Genomic DNA, 16,909 nt, shown 5'->3' on the forward strand with positions numbered 1-16,909 from the left:
CCGCTCCGTACACCTCGTACACACACGGCTCCGCTCCGTACACCTCGTACACACACGGCTCCGCTCCGTACAACTCGTACACACACGGCTCCGCTCCGTACACCTCGTACACACACGGCTCCGCTCCGTACACCTCGTACACACACGGCTCCGCTCCGTACACCTCGTACACACACGGCTCTGCTACATCCACACTGTAAACCCCTCCTGACCCCACACATAACCTTCCCCTCATCCAGCACCATGACACCCAGCACAGCAGAGTCCTGCATACACTGAGGAGCTGACCATGTGACCCCTGACTCCTCCCCTCCATGTGACATCATCACAGGTCCTGGAAGCACAGAGCAAACCATATATCTAGTGTGCGGCTCTGCAGGTGGGGTTGAGTCTAGAATGTATGGGCTCCTGACAGGTTAGTGGGCGTGGCTAGCTTGGTTGGTGGGCGTGATGATGCTTCTTCCCGTCCACTATTATCATGCAGGCTCCGCCCCCTGCCCCCCATCTGGAGCTCTCACCCCCAGACCCCGCTTCTATTATAATCACCTCTATACCCACATGGACTTGGAAAAATAATGTTTATTCCATCTGGAAATATACGGGCTGAATTTTGAACACGCCCCCATCACATGACAAGTGACGTCATACCTGTCAGGAGCCTGTACACTCTAGCGTCTACCTTATATCTAGTGTGCGGCTCTGCAGGTGGAGGTATGTGGAGATTCCCCATTACTGGCCATTAACCTCTTCAGCTCTGAGACTTTCTTGGGGTTTTTCTCTCGCTGATTTCTATGAATCGTGAGGTTTTTGTTCCTTTTCCTCTGATAGATACAGACGCCCCGACTATAAAAAAAAAAAAGCAATCATGGAAACATGTTGCTCTCGCGGTATTCAGCCCAATTCTTCCTGTAGAACCCGGTGACCCCAGGACACAGCCCCGACCTCCTGGAGCAGTTTCCCCGGTCTGGTGGATCCGGTGGTCGGCAGGGGCTATAGATGTATGAGGGGCCGTTATCTTGGAGACATTCTGAGGACATAGCATTCTAGAAGAACTTTGTATTTTTTTTAAAAACACCATTCCATCATTTATTTTTTATTTCCCCGCTGTAGCGATACTTTAATTCTTAGTCCCCGTCTTATACTCAACCTCCGGCGTCTTCATCTGGTTTCCCTGCTGGCAGCTATAGTGTTTCATGAAGGCGCCGGAGGTCACTCTTCAATACAGGTCTATGGGAGCCTCATTCTGGCTCTCATAGACTTGTATTGAGAGCATGGGAGGTAACTTTTGACTTCCGGCCAATGAGAAATTATAATCACTAGATGGCGGCATGGGACCATAGCAGCACGAAACAAAAGCCAAACAAAACGTTAGAGGGTGAGTCTAAAGGGCCCGTCACACACAGAGATAAATCTTTGGCAGATCTGTGGTTGCAGTGAAATCATGGACATATTGTTCCATTTGTACACAGCCACAAACCTGGCACTGATTGTCCACAATTTCACTGCAACCAGAGATCTTCCGCAGATTTATCTCTGTGTGTGTGACAGGGTCTTAAGACTAGGGGAAGGGGACTTAGGCTTAATCCCTTCACGACCGAGGACGTAACGTCCTAAGTCGTGAAGAAGTGATGACCACCAGCTGCTGCAAACCCCGCACATGTCTGCTGATTTGCACAGCAGACGTGTGCCTCGCAGGCACAAGTGGATCTGCAATCCACCCGTGCCTGTTAACCCCTTAAATCGCACTGTGAAAATGTCACAGCACCATTTAACCCCTTAAGCCCCCAGGTTTATTTTCCTCTCTTTCTTCCGAGAGCCGTAACTTTTTTATTTTTCCGTTAATCTTCCCATATAAGGGCTGTTTTTTTTGCGGGATGAGTTGTACTTTTAAATGAAACCATGAGTTTTACCATATAGTGTATTGGAAAACAGCAAAAAAAATTCAAGTCTGGAAAAACTGCAAAAAAAAGTGTGATCACACAATAGTTATTGGGTTATTTTATTCACCATGTTCTCTATATGATAAAACTGATGTGTCGTTGTGATGCCTCACGTCAGTGCGAGTTTGTAGACACCAAACATGATGGGGGCAATGGGTGGTACACGGGTGTTCTGAACCTCTCTCAATCTTGTTATTTACCATGGATGCCTTTTGAGAGAGTGAAGTAATTGAGCTACTGGGATTATTGGTGCAGTCATGTCATGCCCATTCTATCTTTGCGACATACACTACCATTCAAAAGTTTAGGGTCATTTAGATGTTTCCTTATTTTTCAAAAAAAAAGTACTTTTTTTTTCAATGAAGCTAACATTAACTTAAACAGAAATATACTATACATTGTTAATGTGGTAAATGACTATTCTAGCTGCAAACGTCTGTTTTTTAATGCAATATCTACATAGGTGTATAGAGGCCCATTTCTAACAACCACCACTCCAATGTTCTAATGGTACATTGTGTTTGCTAATTGTGTTAGAAGGCTAATGGATGTTTAGAAATCCCTTGAAAACCCTTGTGTAGCACAGCTAAAAACAGTTTTGCTGATTAGAGAAGTTATAAAACTAACCTTCCTTTTGAGCTAGTTGAGAATCTGGAGCATTACATTTGTTGGTTCCATTAAACTTTCAAAATGGCCAGAAAAAGAGAACTTTCATGTGAAACTCGACAGTCTATTCTTGTTCTTAGAAATGAAGGATATTCCATGCGAGAAATTACCAAGAAACTGAAGATTTTTTACAACGGTGTGTGCTACTCCCTTCAGAGACGAGCACAAACAGGCTCTAACCCGAGTCGAAAGAGAAGTGGGAGGCCCCGCTGCACAACTGAGCAACAAGACACGTACATTAGAGTCTCTAGTTTGAGAAATCAATGCCTCACAGGTCCTCAACTGGCAGCTTCATTAAATAGTACCCGCAAAACACCAGTGTCAATGTCTACAGTGAAGAAGCGACTGAGGGATGATGGCCTTCAGGGCAGAGTGGCAAAGAAAAAGCCATATCTGAGACTGGCTAATAAAAGGAAGAGATTAATATGGGCAAAAGAACACAGACATTGGACAGAGGAAGATTGTTAAAAAGTGTTATGGACAGACAAATCGAAGTTTGAGGTGTTTGGATCACACAGAAGAACATTTGTGAGACGCAGAACTGAAAAAATGCTGGAAGAGTGCCTGACGCCATCTGTCAAGCATGGTGCAGGTAATGTGATGGTCTGGGGATGCTTTGGTGCTGGTAAAGTGGGAGATTTGGACAAGCTAAAAGGGATTTTGAATAAGGAAGGCTATCACTCAATTTTGCAGCGCCATGCCATACCCTGTGGACAGAGCTTGAGTGGAGCCAATTTCATCCTACAACAGGACAATGACCCTAAGCACACCTCCAAATTATTCGTGAACTATTTAGGCAAGAAGCAGGCAGCTGGTATTCTATCTGTAATGGAGTGGCCAGCCCAGTCACCAGATCTCAACCTTATTGAGCTGTTGTGGGAGCAGCTTGACCGTATGGTACACAAAAAGTGCCCATCAGGCCAATCCAACTTGTGGGAGCGGCTTCTGGAAGCATGGGGTGAAATATCTCCAGATTACTTAATCAAATTAACAGCTAGAATGACAAAGGTCTGCAAAGCTGGAATTGCTGCAAAGGAGCATTCTGTGCCGAAAGCAAAGTCTGAAGGAGAAAATTATTATTTTAAGTAAAAATCACTATTTCTAACCTAGTCAATGTCTGGACTATATTCATTATGCGACTCATTTGATAAATAAAAGTATGATTTTTCATAGAAAAGACAAAATTGTCTGGGGACCCCAAACTTTTGAACGGCAGTGTACATGTACATTGTGCTGCACAAAAAAGTATTGTTGTTTTGGTTTTTTTTAACACATTTAAAATTTGTTAAAAAGGAACACCACGTGTTACGCGGGAGGACAGTTAGAGCAAAACTAATAACAGCTCTAACGCCTCCCAAGGTCCTTTGAGCAGATGACAAAGCCACGATGGACAGGCGGCTGGACGGCACAAATTCACAGGAACACAAAAATAAAAAACACAATCGGTGGTGTTCGCAGCACACCACCGAGTACAGGACCTCCCCTGTTAGCAGCACAGGGAGACCTGCGGGGAGTTGTCCGCATGCGAAGGGAGCACAGCTGGACCGAAGACGCAGGCCAGTTGACGTCACTGAGCTGCCTTAGCATGGATAAAGTGGTAGGACAGGAGTGGGTTAGCATACCTTGGGTGTGCCTCTCTGTGAATCTTGGTGTGACAGACACCGGACGCCTAACCCTGCCTACCGCTCCTATTCACTTTTTTAGCCCTGTCACAAGCACACAGGGCTGATGGCGCTTGTGGCTGCTACAGACTGCTCTGCACCAATTGTGTCACTGAGCTAGAAAGACGCTCGCGCAGCCATGGGCGTCATCCGGGGTCCTTTATAGCCTAAGCCCTGCCCCAAGCCAGATGGCAGTGGCACCGGCCGCAGCCACTCAGGGACCACCATGTCACCATGACTCCATCGACAGCGACATCTGCGGCCAATGGGGAGCCGCCATGTCACTGGTGACGTCACGCGCATGCGCAGTAGCAGGAATCCTGCACTTAGAGCCTGGAGAGGCAGCGTTAATCCGCATATGCGCGGTAGGGCAAAACAGGGAGTTAGGCTCACAATGAACCAAGACCCTAGACACCCGACACGTAGCAGCCAGGCACCTGGCAGGTGATGCCGGGGAGTCAGTCGACACAGTGCAGGGGTTGAGGACGGGGCAGGAGCGGTTCGAGGCTCGAGGGAACCCCAAACCGTAACATGTCTCTTGCTTTTTGCATCGTTTTTTTACAAGCTTTGTTTGTGCCAATTTTTTTGTAACATTTTGACACTTGTTTTATCTGGTTTTTTTTTTATGTGATTTGGGGAAATCTAAAGGGTACTTTACATGCTGCGACATCGCTAGCGATGTGAAATTCTAGATCGCAAGTGCGATCTTTCGAGATCGCACATGCGTAAAATGACCTATGTGCGATCTCGAAAGATCGCACCTGCGATCTAGACTTTCACATCGCTAACGAGATCGCTAGCGATGTCGCAGCATGTAAAGTACCCTTTAGGGGAAACTGCCCCAAACAAAAACATAAAATACTGTACATGGAGATTTTGGCATAAAATAATTCCAGTATTCTTTGTTTTTGCAAACATAAAAGTATTCTAAAAAATGCATAAAACTTCTGTGTGGGAATCAGACGACATGAGATCTAATGGGATAGAAGGTTACAGCCCAGGGAAGATGGGAACATTCATATAGGCGGCTGGTGGGGATGTAGTCCGTGATGGACTCTGGACAAATATGTTTATGGAGACGATGTAGAAAATGAAGATGTTGTCCTCTTCAAGAAGTACTGTTTATAAGACGCACTGGATTTAGAGGAAAAAATAAGATAAAAAAAATGGTGTCCGTCTTACAATCCGGTGCTGTCTTACCGAGAAGGAGGGGCAGCAGTGGAGCGGGGTCACAGGAGGCAGGGGCGGTGCTGAAGCAGGGCGATGCGGTGCAGCAGGTGTTCCAGATGCTCGCTGCAGGCACTGTCATGCTGTGTGGCAGGCAACATCCAGAAAATGTCAGTTGTGCGATCTTCAAAGAAATGGCGCCCAGAGTTGGCACATGCGCAGATTGAGCTATCAACCCAAATGACAAGCTGAAATCTCATATGCGCACGCGCCACCTCCGAGTGCCATTTTCCTTAAGTCGCATGCTGTGAGATCAGTGGGCTGCAGGCGGCACGTGCAGAGGATCTTGTGCCGAGAGCTCCATCTGCGCACGCGCCGACTCCGGGTGCCATTATTTGAAGCCCGCACTGCTGAGATTTTCAGGATGGCCTCTGTCTCACAGCCCGCAGCACATCGCCCCTGCCTTTTGCTTCCCCTCTCCACCACCTCCCTGTCAGCTACATTTGGATTATAAGATACACCCCTCATTTTCCTTCCAAATTTTTGGGAGGAAAAGTGCGTCTTATAATCCTAAAAATACGGTAGTTATTTCTCATTTCACATGTAATGAATAAATGAATATTTCCTGCAGTATTGCTGATGCTGATTCCAGTGTTGGTAAATAAGACGAGAATCAGCATTATGGAAGATGAGTCTATGAGAAACTTATTCAGCTGCCGACTCCAAGGAAGAAACTGCTTGTTGTGTGTGGCCTAAAATCTATAAGTTTTATTAGTAGATGGAGAAAGAAAAAAGTGAATAATGTAGAAAATTAAAATAGTAATACTCACATTAAGGATCCCACTAGTCCTGTGCCACCGCTGCTGGGTCCTCCTCCAGTCTCTCTATCTCAAGGTCTGTCCCGACAAACATATGATCCCTACAAGCAATCAGTATGGAGGAGACGTTTTATTAAGCATTTCAACCTATGGTCCATGTTATGGATCAGATAAGTTAAAATAACTGAAGCCTCCTCCTCTGTGTGTAGATAAATGAAGTAGCTGACAATTTCTGAAAGAGTACAGTTTTACTCTGTAATTCCTCATTAGCAAATACAGTAGATGCTACATCAAAGGTAAAGATAATTGCCCCAAGACAGCTCACTTACCTCAATGTCAGCCTATTGCAATAGTTCAGTAGATGAATGAATGTGAGAAGCGGAGTCCTCCATTAAGGTCACATCCGATTGTACGTGACATTCCAATGCATACATTCTGAGAATAGATAATCTACACATTTTATCTCCTCATATGTTTCCCCTTATTATCTCAAGTCTTTGTATTATTACACGGGATTCTTTATGATGATATATTTTCTTATCTTCTCCCCATTCAGGTCCCTACAATATTGGATCTTTTCAGTGGAGATCTACCATATAAAAGAATTTTCCTGATTGACCCATCAAGGATGGGTAGAAACAAGGATAAGATGGTGGAGAGAATATTACACCTCACCCTAGAGATCCTCTTCCGGCTTACTGGAGAGGTGAGAGATTGTGATGACGTCACATTACATCATTCTTATCTATGGGAATAACAGACAGACAGAACTGGAGAGGTGAGGACTCTGGAAATGTCTGTAGTGAGATTTATTACTGTGTCTCTCCATAACCAGGATTACACAGTAGTGAAGAAGACCTCTAGGGAGCACTGTCAGGACCCTGTGTCTGAGGGATGGGGAAGACCCCTGAGCCCAATCACGTGGCCTCCACCTCACCCCCTGATACATGAGGACATCAATGACCAGAAGATCCTAGAACTCACCTACAAGATGATTGAGCTGCTGACTGGAGAGGTGACACTGCTGGGAATGCTGGGACATTGTACAGTAACGCTATGAAAGGATGGGGGGGATGATGGTATTATTGTATATGTCAGGTTCCTATAAGGTGTCAGGATGTCACCGTCTATTTCTCCATGGAGGAGTGGGAGTATTTAGAAGGACACAAAGATCTGTACAAGAACGTCATGATGGAGGTTCCCCAGCCCCTCACATCACCAGGTAATAGACAGGACTAAATACACACGGCCTATAATTATCTGTATGTAAAAAATGAATCCAGTCCCTGTATGTGTCTCCTCCAGTTCTATCCAGTGAGAGGACAACACCAGAGAGATGTCCCCGTCCTCTTGTTCCACAGGACTGTAAACAAGAAGATCCCAATGTTCCTCAGGATCATCAGGTAGATGGAGAGAAGGTGTCATGAAATCTCCCTATGATGTGTAGACGGCTGTGAAGGTCTTGTGCTCAGTATTGTTTTATCCACCAGTATTATATGATTTATACTTGTGTAATGAGAACGGTGGAGATGGCAGGATTAGAGCTGATCATAAATGTGACTTCTTCATCTGTCTGTGACTTTTACAATATTTCTTTCAGAGTGAAGATCTGACCCATATTAATACTACAGAGACATATGTGAGGGGTGATGAGCAGAATAAAGAGGAGATTCCTACATATGGCTACCCAGGTGAGTAGTTACCACTAAATGCAGAGAAGTCACAGATTCTTCTGTCACCGTCTGTGGCTGCTTTATTGGTGCTGTAGTCTGAGAATATCACAATACATGCACCTCCACACAAAAGTACTCCTATTATGCCTAAGCCACACGGCGAGAAAATCGGTGCGAGTGGAATGCGATAAAACATCGCATTTCACTTGGACCAATTTTAGCCTGTGTCAGCACCCATGAGCGATTATTTTCTCAGCCCTAATTGGACCGAGAAAACAATCGCAGCATGCTGCGATTGTAATGCGAGACTCTTTTCTCTCGCACCCATTCAAGTGAATGGGGCGAGAGAAAAATCACACTGCACTCGCGGTACACCGGTGTACCGCGCGTGAAGAGCGAGAATCGCAATAGCCATCTACGGAGGAGAGAGGGAGATAAATCCCTCCCTCCTCTCCTCCGTGCCGGCCCGCCCCCCCGCAGCTGAGGTCCGCTCGCACAGTCTGACCTCAGACGCAGGGATACTAGCATGACACTCGGGTTCTGCTGTCCTGCCAGCGTGAGCCGAATGTCATGTGAGCATCGCAGTAGTGCCCTGTGTGGCCCTGGCCTTAAGGTATGTGTATACTTTAAGTATTTGGTGCAGAAATTTTGGCACCATTTCTGCTTCTCTTGTCGGGAGAAAAACAGCAGAAAAAATGTGCCTTTTTGCGGCATTTTCAATGCATTTTTATTGCACATTTTTGGTACATGTTTTTCCCATTCATTAGTATGGGTAAAATCATCAACAAAGACTCTGAAAGAAATGACATGCTGCAGATTTAAATCTACACCAAATCTGCAAGGAGAAAATACTCGACGTGGCATGACATTTCAGGATTCTCATTCACTTTGCTGGCATCAAGACAGTCTTCAGGTATTGTGACAAATCTGCACTCAAAAACGCATAAAAAAATGCAATAAAAACACCACGTGTGCACACTGAATTATTCGGAGAATTTTAAGTCTTTCTGTTGGAGTGAGATTGGTTTTGGAGAGCGCTTAAGGGCTGAAGAATCTATCGTACAACCTGGAAATCAAAGATGCTGATACCAGCATAAAAAAGCAACAAAAAGAGAGAGAAAAATCTCCTCCAAAAATTCAGCAATTACTTACAGCAAATAGAGGGCAGCAGTTATAACCTGCCAAGGAACTAATGCACTAGTAGGATGCAGCAAGACCCCCAATAAAGTGGAAGCATCACAGCTGCAAGAGGAGCAAATCACTCACACACTTCCAATCCATGGAGGGGGCGATTGGTTGATAATAAAATTGCACACAAATGGCTTGTATAGGGTGTCGTTCACACATGTAGGAGCATAGTATCTGCTTAGCAACCTATTCGTTACGCCCATACTAATCGACTATACTCAAGAAAGAGAATACAATCATTTTTTGTATCTACTTAAAGGGGTTGTCCACTACTAGGACATTCCCTTCAAATTCCACTTGTTTCCCCCAGTTAAAATAAAAAAACTGTACTCCCCTCCCGTTCTGGCACAGTCTTTGGACCAACTGGGCTATGAACAGGAGTCAGCGGCAGCTGCAGCGTCTCTTCCTGCTGATTAAAGGGGGCTTTACACGCTACGACATCGCTAATGCGAACTCGTTGGGGTCACGGAATTGGTGACGCACATCCGGCCGCATTAGCGATGCCGTTGCATGTGACACCGATAAGCAATTTTGCATCGTTGCAAAAACGCTCATCGGTGATATGGGGGTCCATTCTCAAAAATCGTTACTGCAGCAGTAACGAGGTTGTTCCTCGTTCCTGCGGCAGCACACATCGCTCAGTGTGACACCGCAGGAACGAGGAAGCTCTCCTTACCTGCCTCCCGGCCGCTATGCTGAAGGAAGGAGGTGGGCGGGATGTTACGTCCCGCTCAGCTCCGCCCCTCCGCTGCTATTGGGAGGCCGCTCAGTGACGTCGCTGTGACGCCGCACGGGCCGCCCCCTTAGAAAGGAGGCGGTTCGCCGGTCACAGCGACATCGCCGGGCAGGTAAGTATGTGTGACGGGTCTGGGCGATGTTGTGCGGCACGGGCAGCGATTTGCCCGTGTCTTGCAACAGATGGGGGCGGGTACCCACACTAGCGATATCTGGACCGATATCGCAGTGTGTAAAGCCCGCTTAACTCACTTTGTCTGAAGGCGGGAGAGAGAAGCCAGCGGTGATTGGACAAGGGACAGCGCCAGAACAGGAGGTAAGTACGGGGACTTTTATTTTAACTGTGGGAAACAAGTGGAATCCAAAGCTCTTGTCGTAGTACTGGACAACCCCTTTAAACGCTACAACGCCAGTGTTTAGATTAAGGGAGAAATAAAAAAAAATCCCCCTTATTACCAAAATAAAGTTAATAATTTCTAATATTTCAAAAAATGTGAATTTCTGTACAATTGCAGCAGTTTTCTTTTATCCTGACTTTTCCGTTTCTGTGAGATAATACAGACGAACTTCAAAGAGCATTGTTATAAACTACACCTAAAAATTGCACCTATGTCATGAAAGATCTCTAAGCTGTTTGTGGCTGATGGCTAACACACATTTATTCATATCTACAGGAGATGTATTGGCACAGCTTGTAACCCTGGCTGGTTTCATGGCCTGACCCCAAATCGTAAATTCCATTATGTTTTTGATCCTAAGAAGTTCAAATTACTGCACAGTCTCTCATAAAAAAAATGGACCCCAAAATTTATTTTGCAATGGGGTTGTCCAGGCTAAAGTCTGAAGTCACTCTCTGTGACTGCAGACTTATGAATCCTCCCAGCGCACACACTGTAAGCGGCGAGGAATCACCAGTTTTTGAGCCGGGAACGGCGGTCACATGACTGCAATTGTGTGCATTTTCCCAGCTTAGCTCCATAGAAATATATAGAGCAAGTCCACGGCCACTATCCGGACACACCCACTACATACACTTGTATTGAGTGAGGCCACTGCCACTAGTTGGGTTCTGGCCGGGAACATGCATAGCACATAATTGCGGTCATGTGACCAACGTTGCCGTTGCTCAAAGTTGGTGGGGAAATGGGGGTGCATCTTATAAGCCAAATGTAGTTTACCAGAGGGCATGGGAGTGCATGGGGTAGGATGCAGGTGGCAGACAAAGTTGGCCGATGCCGCGGACCCTGGACTGGGAGAGGCGGTGTACTAGTGGGCGAGGCAGGCGTCATTAATCTCCCAGTGTTGAACTTCAGGAAAATGGCGCTGGTGGCGGTGCATGCGCAGATTGAGACCTTGGCTCTCCGAGATCTCAATCTGTGCATGCGTCGTCTCTGGCGCCATTTTACTGAAGCTCATTGTGTCTGTCGCTGAGAGATTAATGACGCCTGCCTCCTGCTTCGCGCCTCCAATATACCCCCTCCTCCTAGCCCAGGGCCCGCATCATTGCCCGACTTGTGCTACCACTGGCTTCTTGTGGCCCGGCTCCACCACCCAAATGTCCCCCAGTAATCTACATTCTCCCCACTCATGTTGCTGCCGACTTCCTGTTACCCTGATCCACTCCCCCTTGTGGCCCCTCTTAAGCTACGAACCATAAGACTACAAGAGGGACCCCCATTTTTACACCAAAAATATATATTTCTTCTATTTCCTCCTCTAAATTTGGGGTGCGTCTTATAGTCCGGTGCATCCTATAATCCGAAAAATACTGTATGTTCTTGTTTTTTGAAGGTGCAGTTGAAGTTTTTATTGGTATTATTTTGGCGACCATAACATTTATTTGGTGGATTATTCAAATATTTGCAAGGCAGAATGAACAAAAAAATTGACCAATCATGATTTACTAGTTCCTGCTCTGAAGTTTTACTATTGGATTGTGAACTGTTTTTGTTTTAGTAAGTTATTTCTATGGACATTTTAAAAATATAATTTTTAAAGATATTGAGTGTGTATAAGTATGCGTATATATTATATACATATATGTATATATGTAATTCTTTTTATGTTTTTTTTTAATTCTTGGGAGATGATCGTACCAGAAGATCAGAGGGACAACTGACATCTGCAATGATGAAATCAGATGACCTTGATATCGTACAAGATAAAACTGAAGTGAATTCCATTGCTCCAGATATATCATCATCCCTTCACAGCAAAGATCTATCATTTAATTCTTTTAAACAGGTGCTATCTTCTGATTCATCTCTGACTATTAAGAAAAACAAAAGAGGTGTTAAAGGTCAAACTGCTCTTATAGCAAAGAAGCCATTTCTAACTGCGGCGTTTGGAAAAAGTTTATCCCTTAAAATGTCTTATGTTACACATAAAAAAATACACACAGAGGCGAAAAAATTTTCATCATCAGAGAGTAACAAAAAGTTTAACCAGAAATCAAAGCTTGTTAGATATGAGAGAATTCACACAGGAGAGAGGCCATATTCATGTTCAGACTGTGGGAAATGTTTTGCAAGGAAAGCAAATCTTGTTAGACATCATAGTAGTCACACAGGGCAGAAGCCATATTTATGTTCAGAATGTGAGAAATGTTTTGCAGCTAAATTTGCTCTCATTAGACACCAGAGAATTCACACCAGTGAAAAGCCATATTCATGTTCAGAATGTGGGAAATGTTTTGCAAATAAATCAAATGTTCTTAAACATCGGAGAACTCACACAGGGGAGAAGCCATTTTCATGTTCAGAATGTGGAAAATATTATTCAGATAAAACGTGTCTTCTTAGACACCAAAAATTACATACAGAGAAAAAGCCTTTTTCATGTTCAGAATGTGGGAAATATTATTCAGATAAACCCTGTCTTCTTAGACACCTAAAATTACATACAGAGCAAAAGCCTTTTTCATGTTTGGAATGTGGAATATGTTTTGCACATAAATCACTTCTTGTCACACATCAGAGAACTCACACAGGGGAAAAGCCATATTCATGTTCAGAATGTGGAAAACATTTTACAACTAAACCCTATCTTGTTCTACATAAGAGAACTCATACAGGGGAGAAGCCATTTTTATGTTCAGAATGTGGGAAATGTTTTACAACTAAATCAAATCTTGTTAGACATAAGATAACTCACACAGGTGTGAAGCCATATTCATGCTCAGAATGTGGGAAATGTTTCAGAAGTAAATCAGGTCTTGTTACACATAAGAGAACTCACACAGGTAAGACGCCTTTTACATGTTTAGAATGTGATAAATGTTTTACTGATCAATCATATTTTCTTAGGCACCAGAGAACTCACATGGAGGAAAAGTCCTGTTCATGATCAGAATGTGGGAAATCTATCAATTGGAACTTATTTTTAGTTGACCATTAGTGCACTCACACAGGGGAGAATCCATTTCATGCTTAGAATGTGGAATATGTTTTCTCCACAAATGGCGTCCTCTTGAATATCAAATAGCTCACAAGGGGATTATCATACCTACAATGTGAGAAATGTTTTACTTGAAAATCTTATTTTGTTAAATACAAACAAAATCTCACATGGAAAGAAACCATATATTTTGGCAAACTGTACAGGAAAAGACATCACAGACAAAGTAAAGCCATAAGTAACAAAGAACACAACTTAGAAGTTACATTAGAATTAAAGTATATGCAGTTACTAGTAGACTTCTGTTATCTAAAAGCAAATAAAAAGCAGTATTTCATGTACATTGAATATTTCACATTGCTGTACATTTATATATTCACTATATGGAAAATATGTGATTATAAAACCTGTTCATATTACTATTTATATACACAATCCATCCCTTCTTTGTGAGATCATTTGGTGTTATTCATATTTTTTTAAATGTATTCTCTTCTCTGTACCTGTCACGGGTGACAGACAGTCATGTGGTTTCTGGCCATAGAAGGTCACAGCATTTGGCTGCGCAGAATGCTCCCTGACTTTCCATTGTTCCTGTTGTCAGTATTCATTGTTATAGGTAGCTTTCCTGCTGAATTCATCTCTTCCCCTTTGGATCCAGCATGAGATCTCCTTCCACTCAGCTGCTGATCATCAGCATTTTGTTGGTGCTTAAATACCCTCTTCCTTCCTTGTGCTGGTGATATTTTCAGTTCATTCAAGCCTTTGTTACAAGAAGGTGGCTTGTACTCCTCTGTGGTATCGTTGCTGAACTTCTACCTGTGTCATCTGAAGATAAGTAGTTAATGCATTTTCCCGTGTCTCCTCTTGTGTCATCTATAGTGTTTAGTGGAGTTGGCGAAGAGCTCATCCCATCTGTTTCCTATTTCGGGCCCAGCACTAGAGATACCTAGGGTCAGGTATCAGGTTCCACACCCAATGCGCCAAGCCAATCTAGGGTGGTGAAGGACCGCAGGGATCAGCAGTAGATTTAATCAGGGGTCACCATCGTCACTTTCCCTAGACACAGGTGTTCACTTCCCTTTCACCATTCACTTGGTACTTCACCGTATTTAGTGTGATAATACCGCAATGCACATATTATTGGGTGTAAGGGTACTTTGATTTTTAAATACTCAATCCAGTTTTCGTTCTTTATACTCCACTGAAACGGCCCTCACTAAAGTCTCCAATGATCTATTAACAGCAAAATCCAATGGCCACTATTCCCTATTGTTTCTCTTAGATCTCTGTGCTGCTTTTGACACATTAGATTACCAACTCCTCCTCACCATGCTTCACTCTATTGGCTTCAAGGACACTGCTCTCTCCTGGTTGTTCTCCTATCTCTCTGACCGCTCCTTCACTGTTTCCTTTGCCGGCTCTTACTCCGCTCCTCTCCCCCTCACCTTCGGGGTTCCTCAAGGCTCAGTCTTGGGTCTCCTCCTCTTTTCTCTATACACTGCCCCTATTGGACAAACCATTGGCAGATTTGGTTTCCAGTATCATCTCTATGCTGATGACACCCAATTATACACATCATCTCCGAACATCACCCCTGCTTTATTATGAAACACCATGGATTGTCTGTCTACTGTCTCTCAAAGCATGTCCTCCCTCTATCTGAAACTGAATCTCTCCAAAGCTGAGTTTCTTGTGTTTCCTCCCTCTACTAACCAACCTATACACGACATCTCAATTATCTTCGATGATTTAATTATTACTCCAAAGCGGCATTCTCGCTGTCTTGGGGTTATATTTGACTCAGAACTTTCCTTCATTCCCCATATACAATCACTCACTCACACGTGTCACCTGCATTTTAAAAACATGTCCAGAATCCGACTGTTTCTCACCTTCGAAACTGCAAAAATCCTTAGTGTAGCTCTTATTCATTCTGGACTATTGCAACTCTATACTGATCGGTCTCCCTCTGACCAAACTTTCTCCCCTCCAATCCATTGTGAATGCAGCAGCCAGGGTCATATTCCTGTCCAGCCGCTTCACTGATGCCTCCACCTTGTGCCAATCACTACACTGGCTACCTATCAGCACAGAATACAATAGAAACTTATATCTCTCACCTACAAAGCTCTCCACAGTTCTGCACCACCTTATATCTCATCTCTGTCTATCATCCTACCCTCCCCCTCTATAACGCAACTGATCTTAGACTAACATCCTCCATACTACGAACTTCACACCTGTGTCTCCAAAACTTTTATCGTGCCGCGCCAGTTTTCTGGAATGCACTACCCCAAAGAATGCGACTAATATCCAGTCCTCAAGCAGTTACAAAATAAACCGGTCGTGGTCGGACAGCCCGCGGACGGTCTGTGTTTAACCAAGGGGGAGTGTGATGCCCTGGCCGGGCCAGGTAGTCACAAATAGGCCCCTGCACAACACCTTCCCTCACAGGTAACAGCAGCCGACCTTTAAAACTTAGTCACCCCCTTCAGGGCTAGATAGACACACCAGGGGGCGGAACCAGGCGGTTGGAAGACGGCCACCAAGGAGTCTAGACAGCCTGGGGCGGGAAAGTAAACCGATAAGCTGAGAGTTCAAGTTGGAGAGGAGTGTGGGCTGGAGCTGTGCCCAGCTCCAGCAGAGGCAAATACCCCCAAATTGAACGGCGCCAGGGTAGGAGCCCTGGTGCCACTGGCTAGGAGGCAGAGGGCGGTCTCCGTCTGCAGGAGGCGGGAAGACTGAGGTCATGGGTCTTCCAGCAGGACAATGACCCAAAACACACGTCAAAACACACTAGAAAATGGTTTGATAGAAAGCACTGGAGACTACTAAAGTGGCCAGCAATGAGTTCAGACCTGAATCCCATAGAACACCTGTGGAGAGATCCAAAATGGCAGTTTGGAGAAGGCACCCTTCAAATCTCAGGGACCTGGAGCAGTTTTCCAAAGAAGAATGGTCTAAAATTCCAGCAGAGCATTGTAACAAACTCATTGATGGTTACCGAAAGCGGTTGTTCGCAGTTATTTTGGCTAAAGGTTGTGCAACCAATTATTAGGCTAAAGGGTGCCAATACTTTTGTCTGGCCCATTTTTGGAGTTTTGTGTGAAATGATCAATGATTTCATTTTTGTTTCATTCTCTTTTGTGTTTTTTCATTGCAAGCAAAATAAATGAAGATAATAATACCAAAGAATTTGTGATTGCAATCATTTTCAAGAAGAAACTGAGTATTTTATATATATATATATATATATATATATATATATATATATTATATAATGTCAAACAGTGTAGACCAGCTCACTCCTGTGAACCACCTGGAACCTCAGGTAACCTGGTTAACTCCGTTGTGCCCGGATCATGATGTAGGAGTCCATCCATACAAATGTGAACAACGGCAGAGCAGAGTCCAGCAATAACGTGAGCAATCCAGGATGCTGTTAAAATTTTTTTCATTTTATTCATAAATCCATTAAAAGGCAATGGTCCAAGTAGTTCAAAACAGCATTAACGCAGGAAAGTAGTGCAGATGAGACTACGCGTTTCAGCAGTAAAACCCGCCTTCTTCACGGTCCAGAATCTAATCTGCTTTCCCAACATGGAACCTTATATACATCTCACTCTCATCAGGGTAATTATAGACATATGTGACAGACTTAA

At 44.2% G+C, this 16,909-nt stretch overlaps 1 protein-coding gene across 1 annotated transcript; it reads left to right on the plus strand.

Annotated features, from left to right (window-relative positions):
• The first annotated feature begins 389 nt into the window (after positions 1-389).
• On the plus strand, positions 390-16,419 carry LOC142312188 (uncharacterized). Its single transcript, XM_075351089.1, has 7 exons — positions 390-711; positions 6,809-6,958; positions 7,088-7,267; positions 7,351-7,474; positions 7,558-7,655; positions 7,853-7,943; positions 11,935-16,419. Exons 2-7 carry the CDS (start codon positions 6,881-6,883, stop codon positions 13,191-13,193), a joined length of 1,830 nt encoding a protein of 609 aa, XP_075207204.1. The 5' UTR covers positions 390-711; positions 6,809-6,880; the 3' UTR covers positions 13,194-16,419.
• Positions 16,420-16,909: the final 490 nt, after the last annotated feature.

This window comes from Anomaloglossus baeobatrachus, chromosome 5, assembly GCF_048569485.1.
Source record: "Anomaloglossus baeobatrachus isolate aAnoBae1 chromosome 5, aAnoBae1.hap1, whole genome shotgun sequence".
Taxonomy (NCBI): Eukaryota; Metazoa; Chordata; class Amphibia; order Anura; family Aromobatidae; genus Anomaloglossus; species Anomaloglossus baeobatrachus.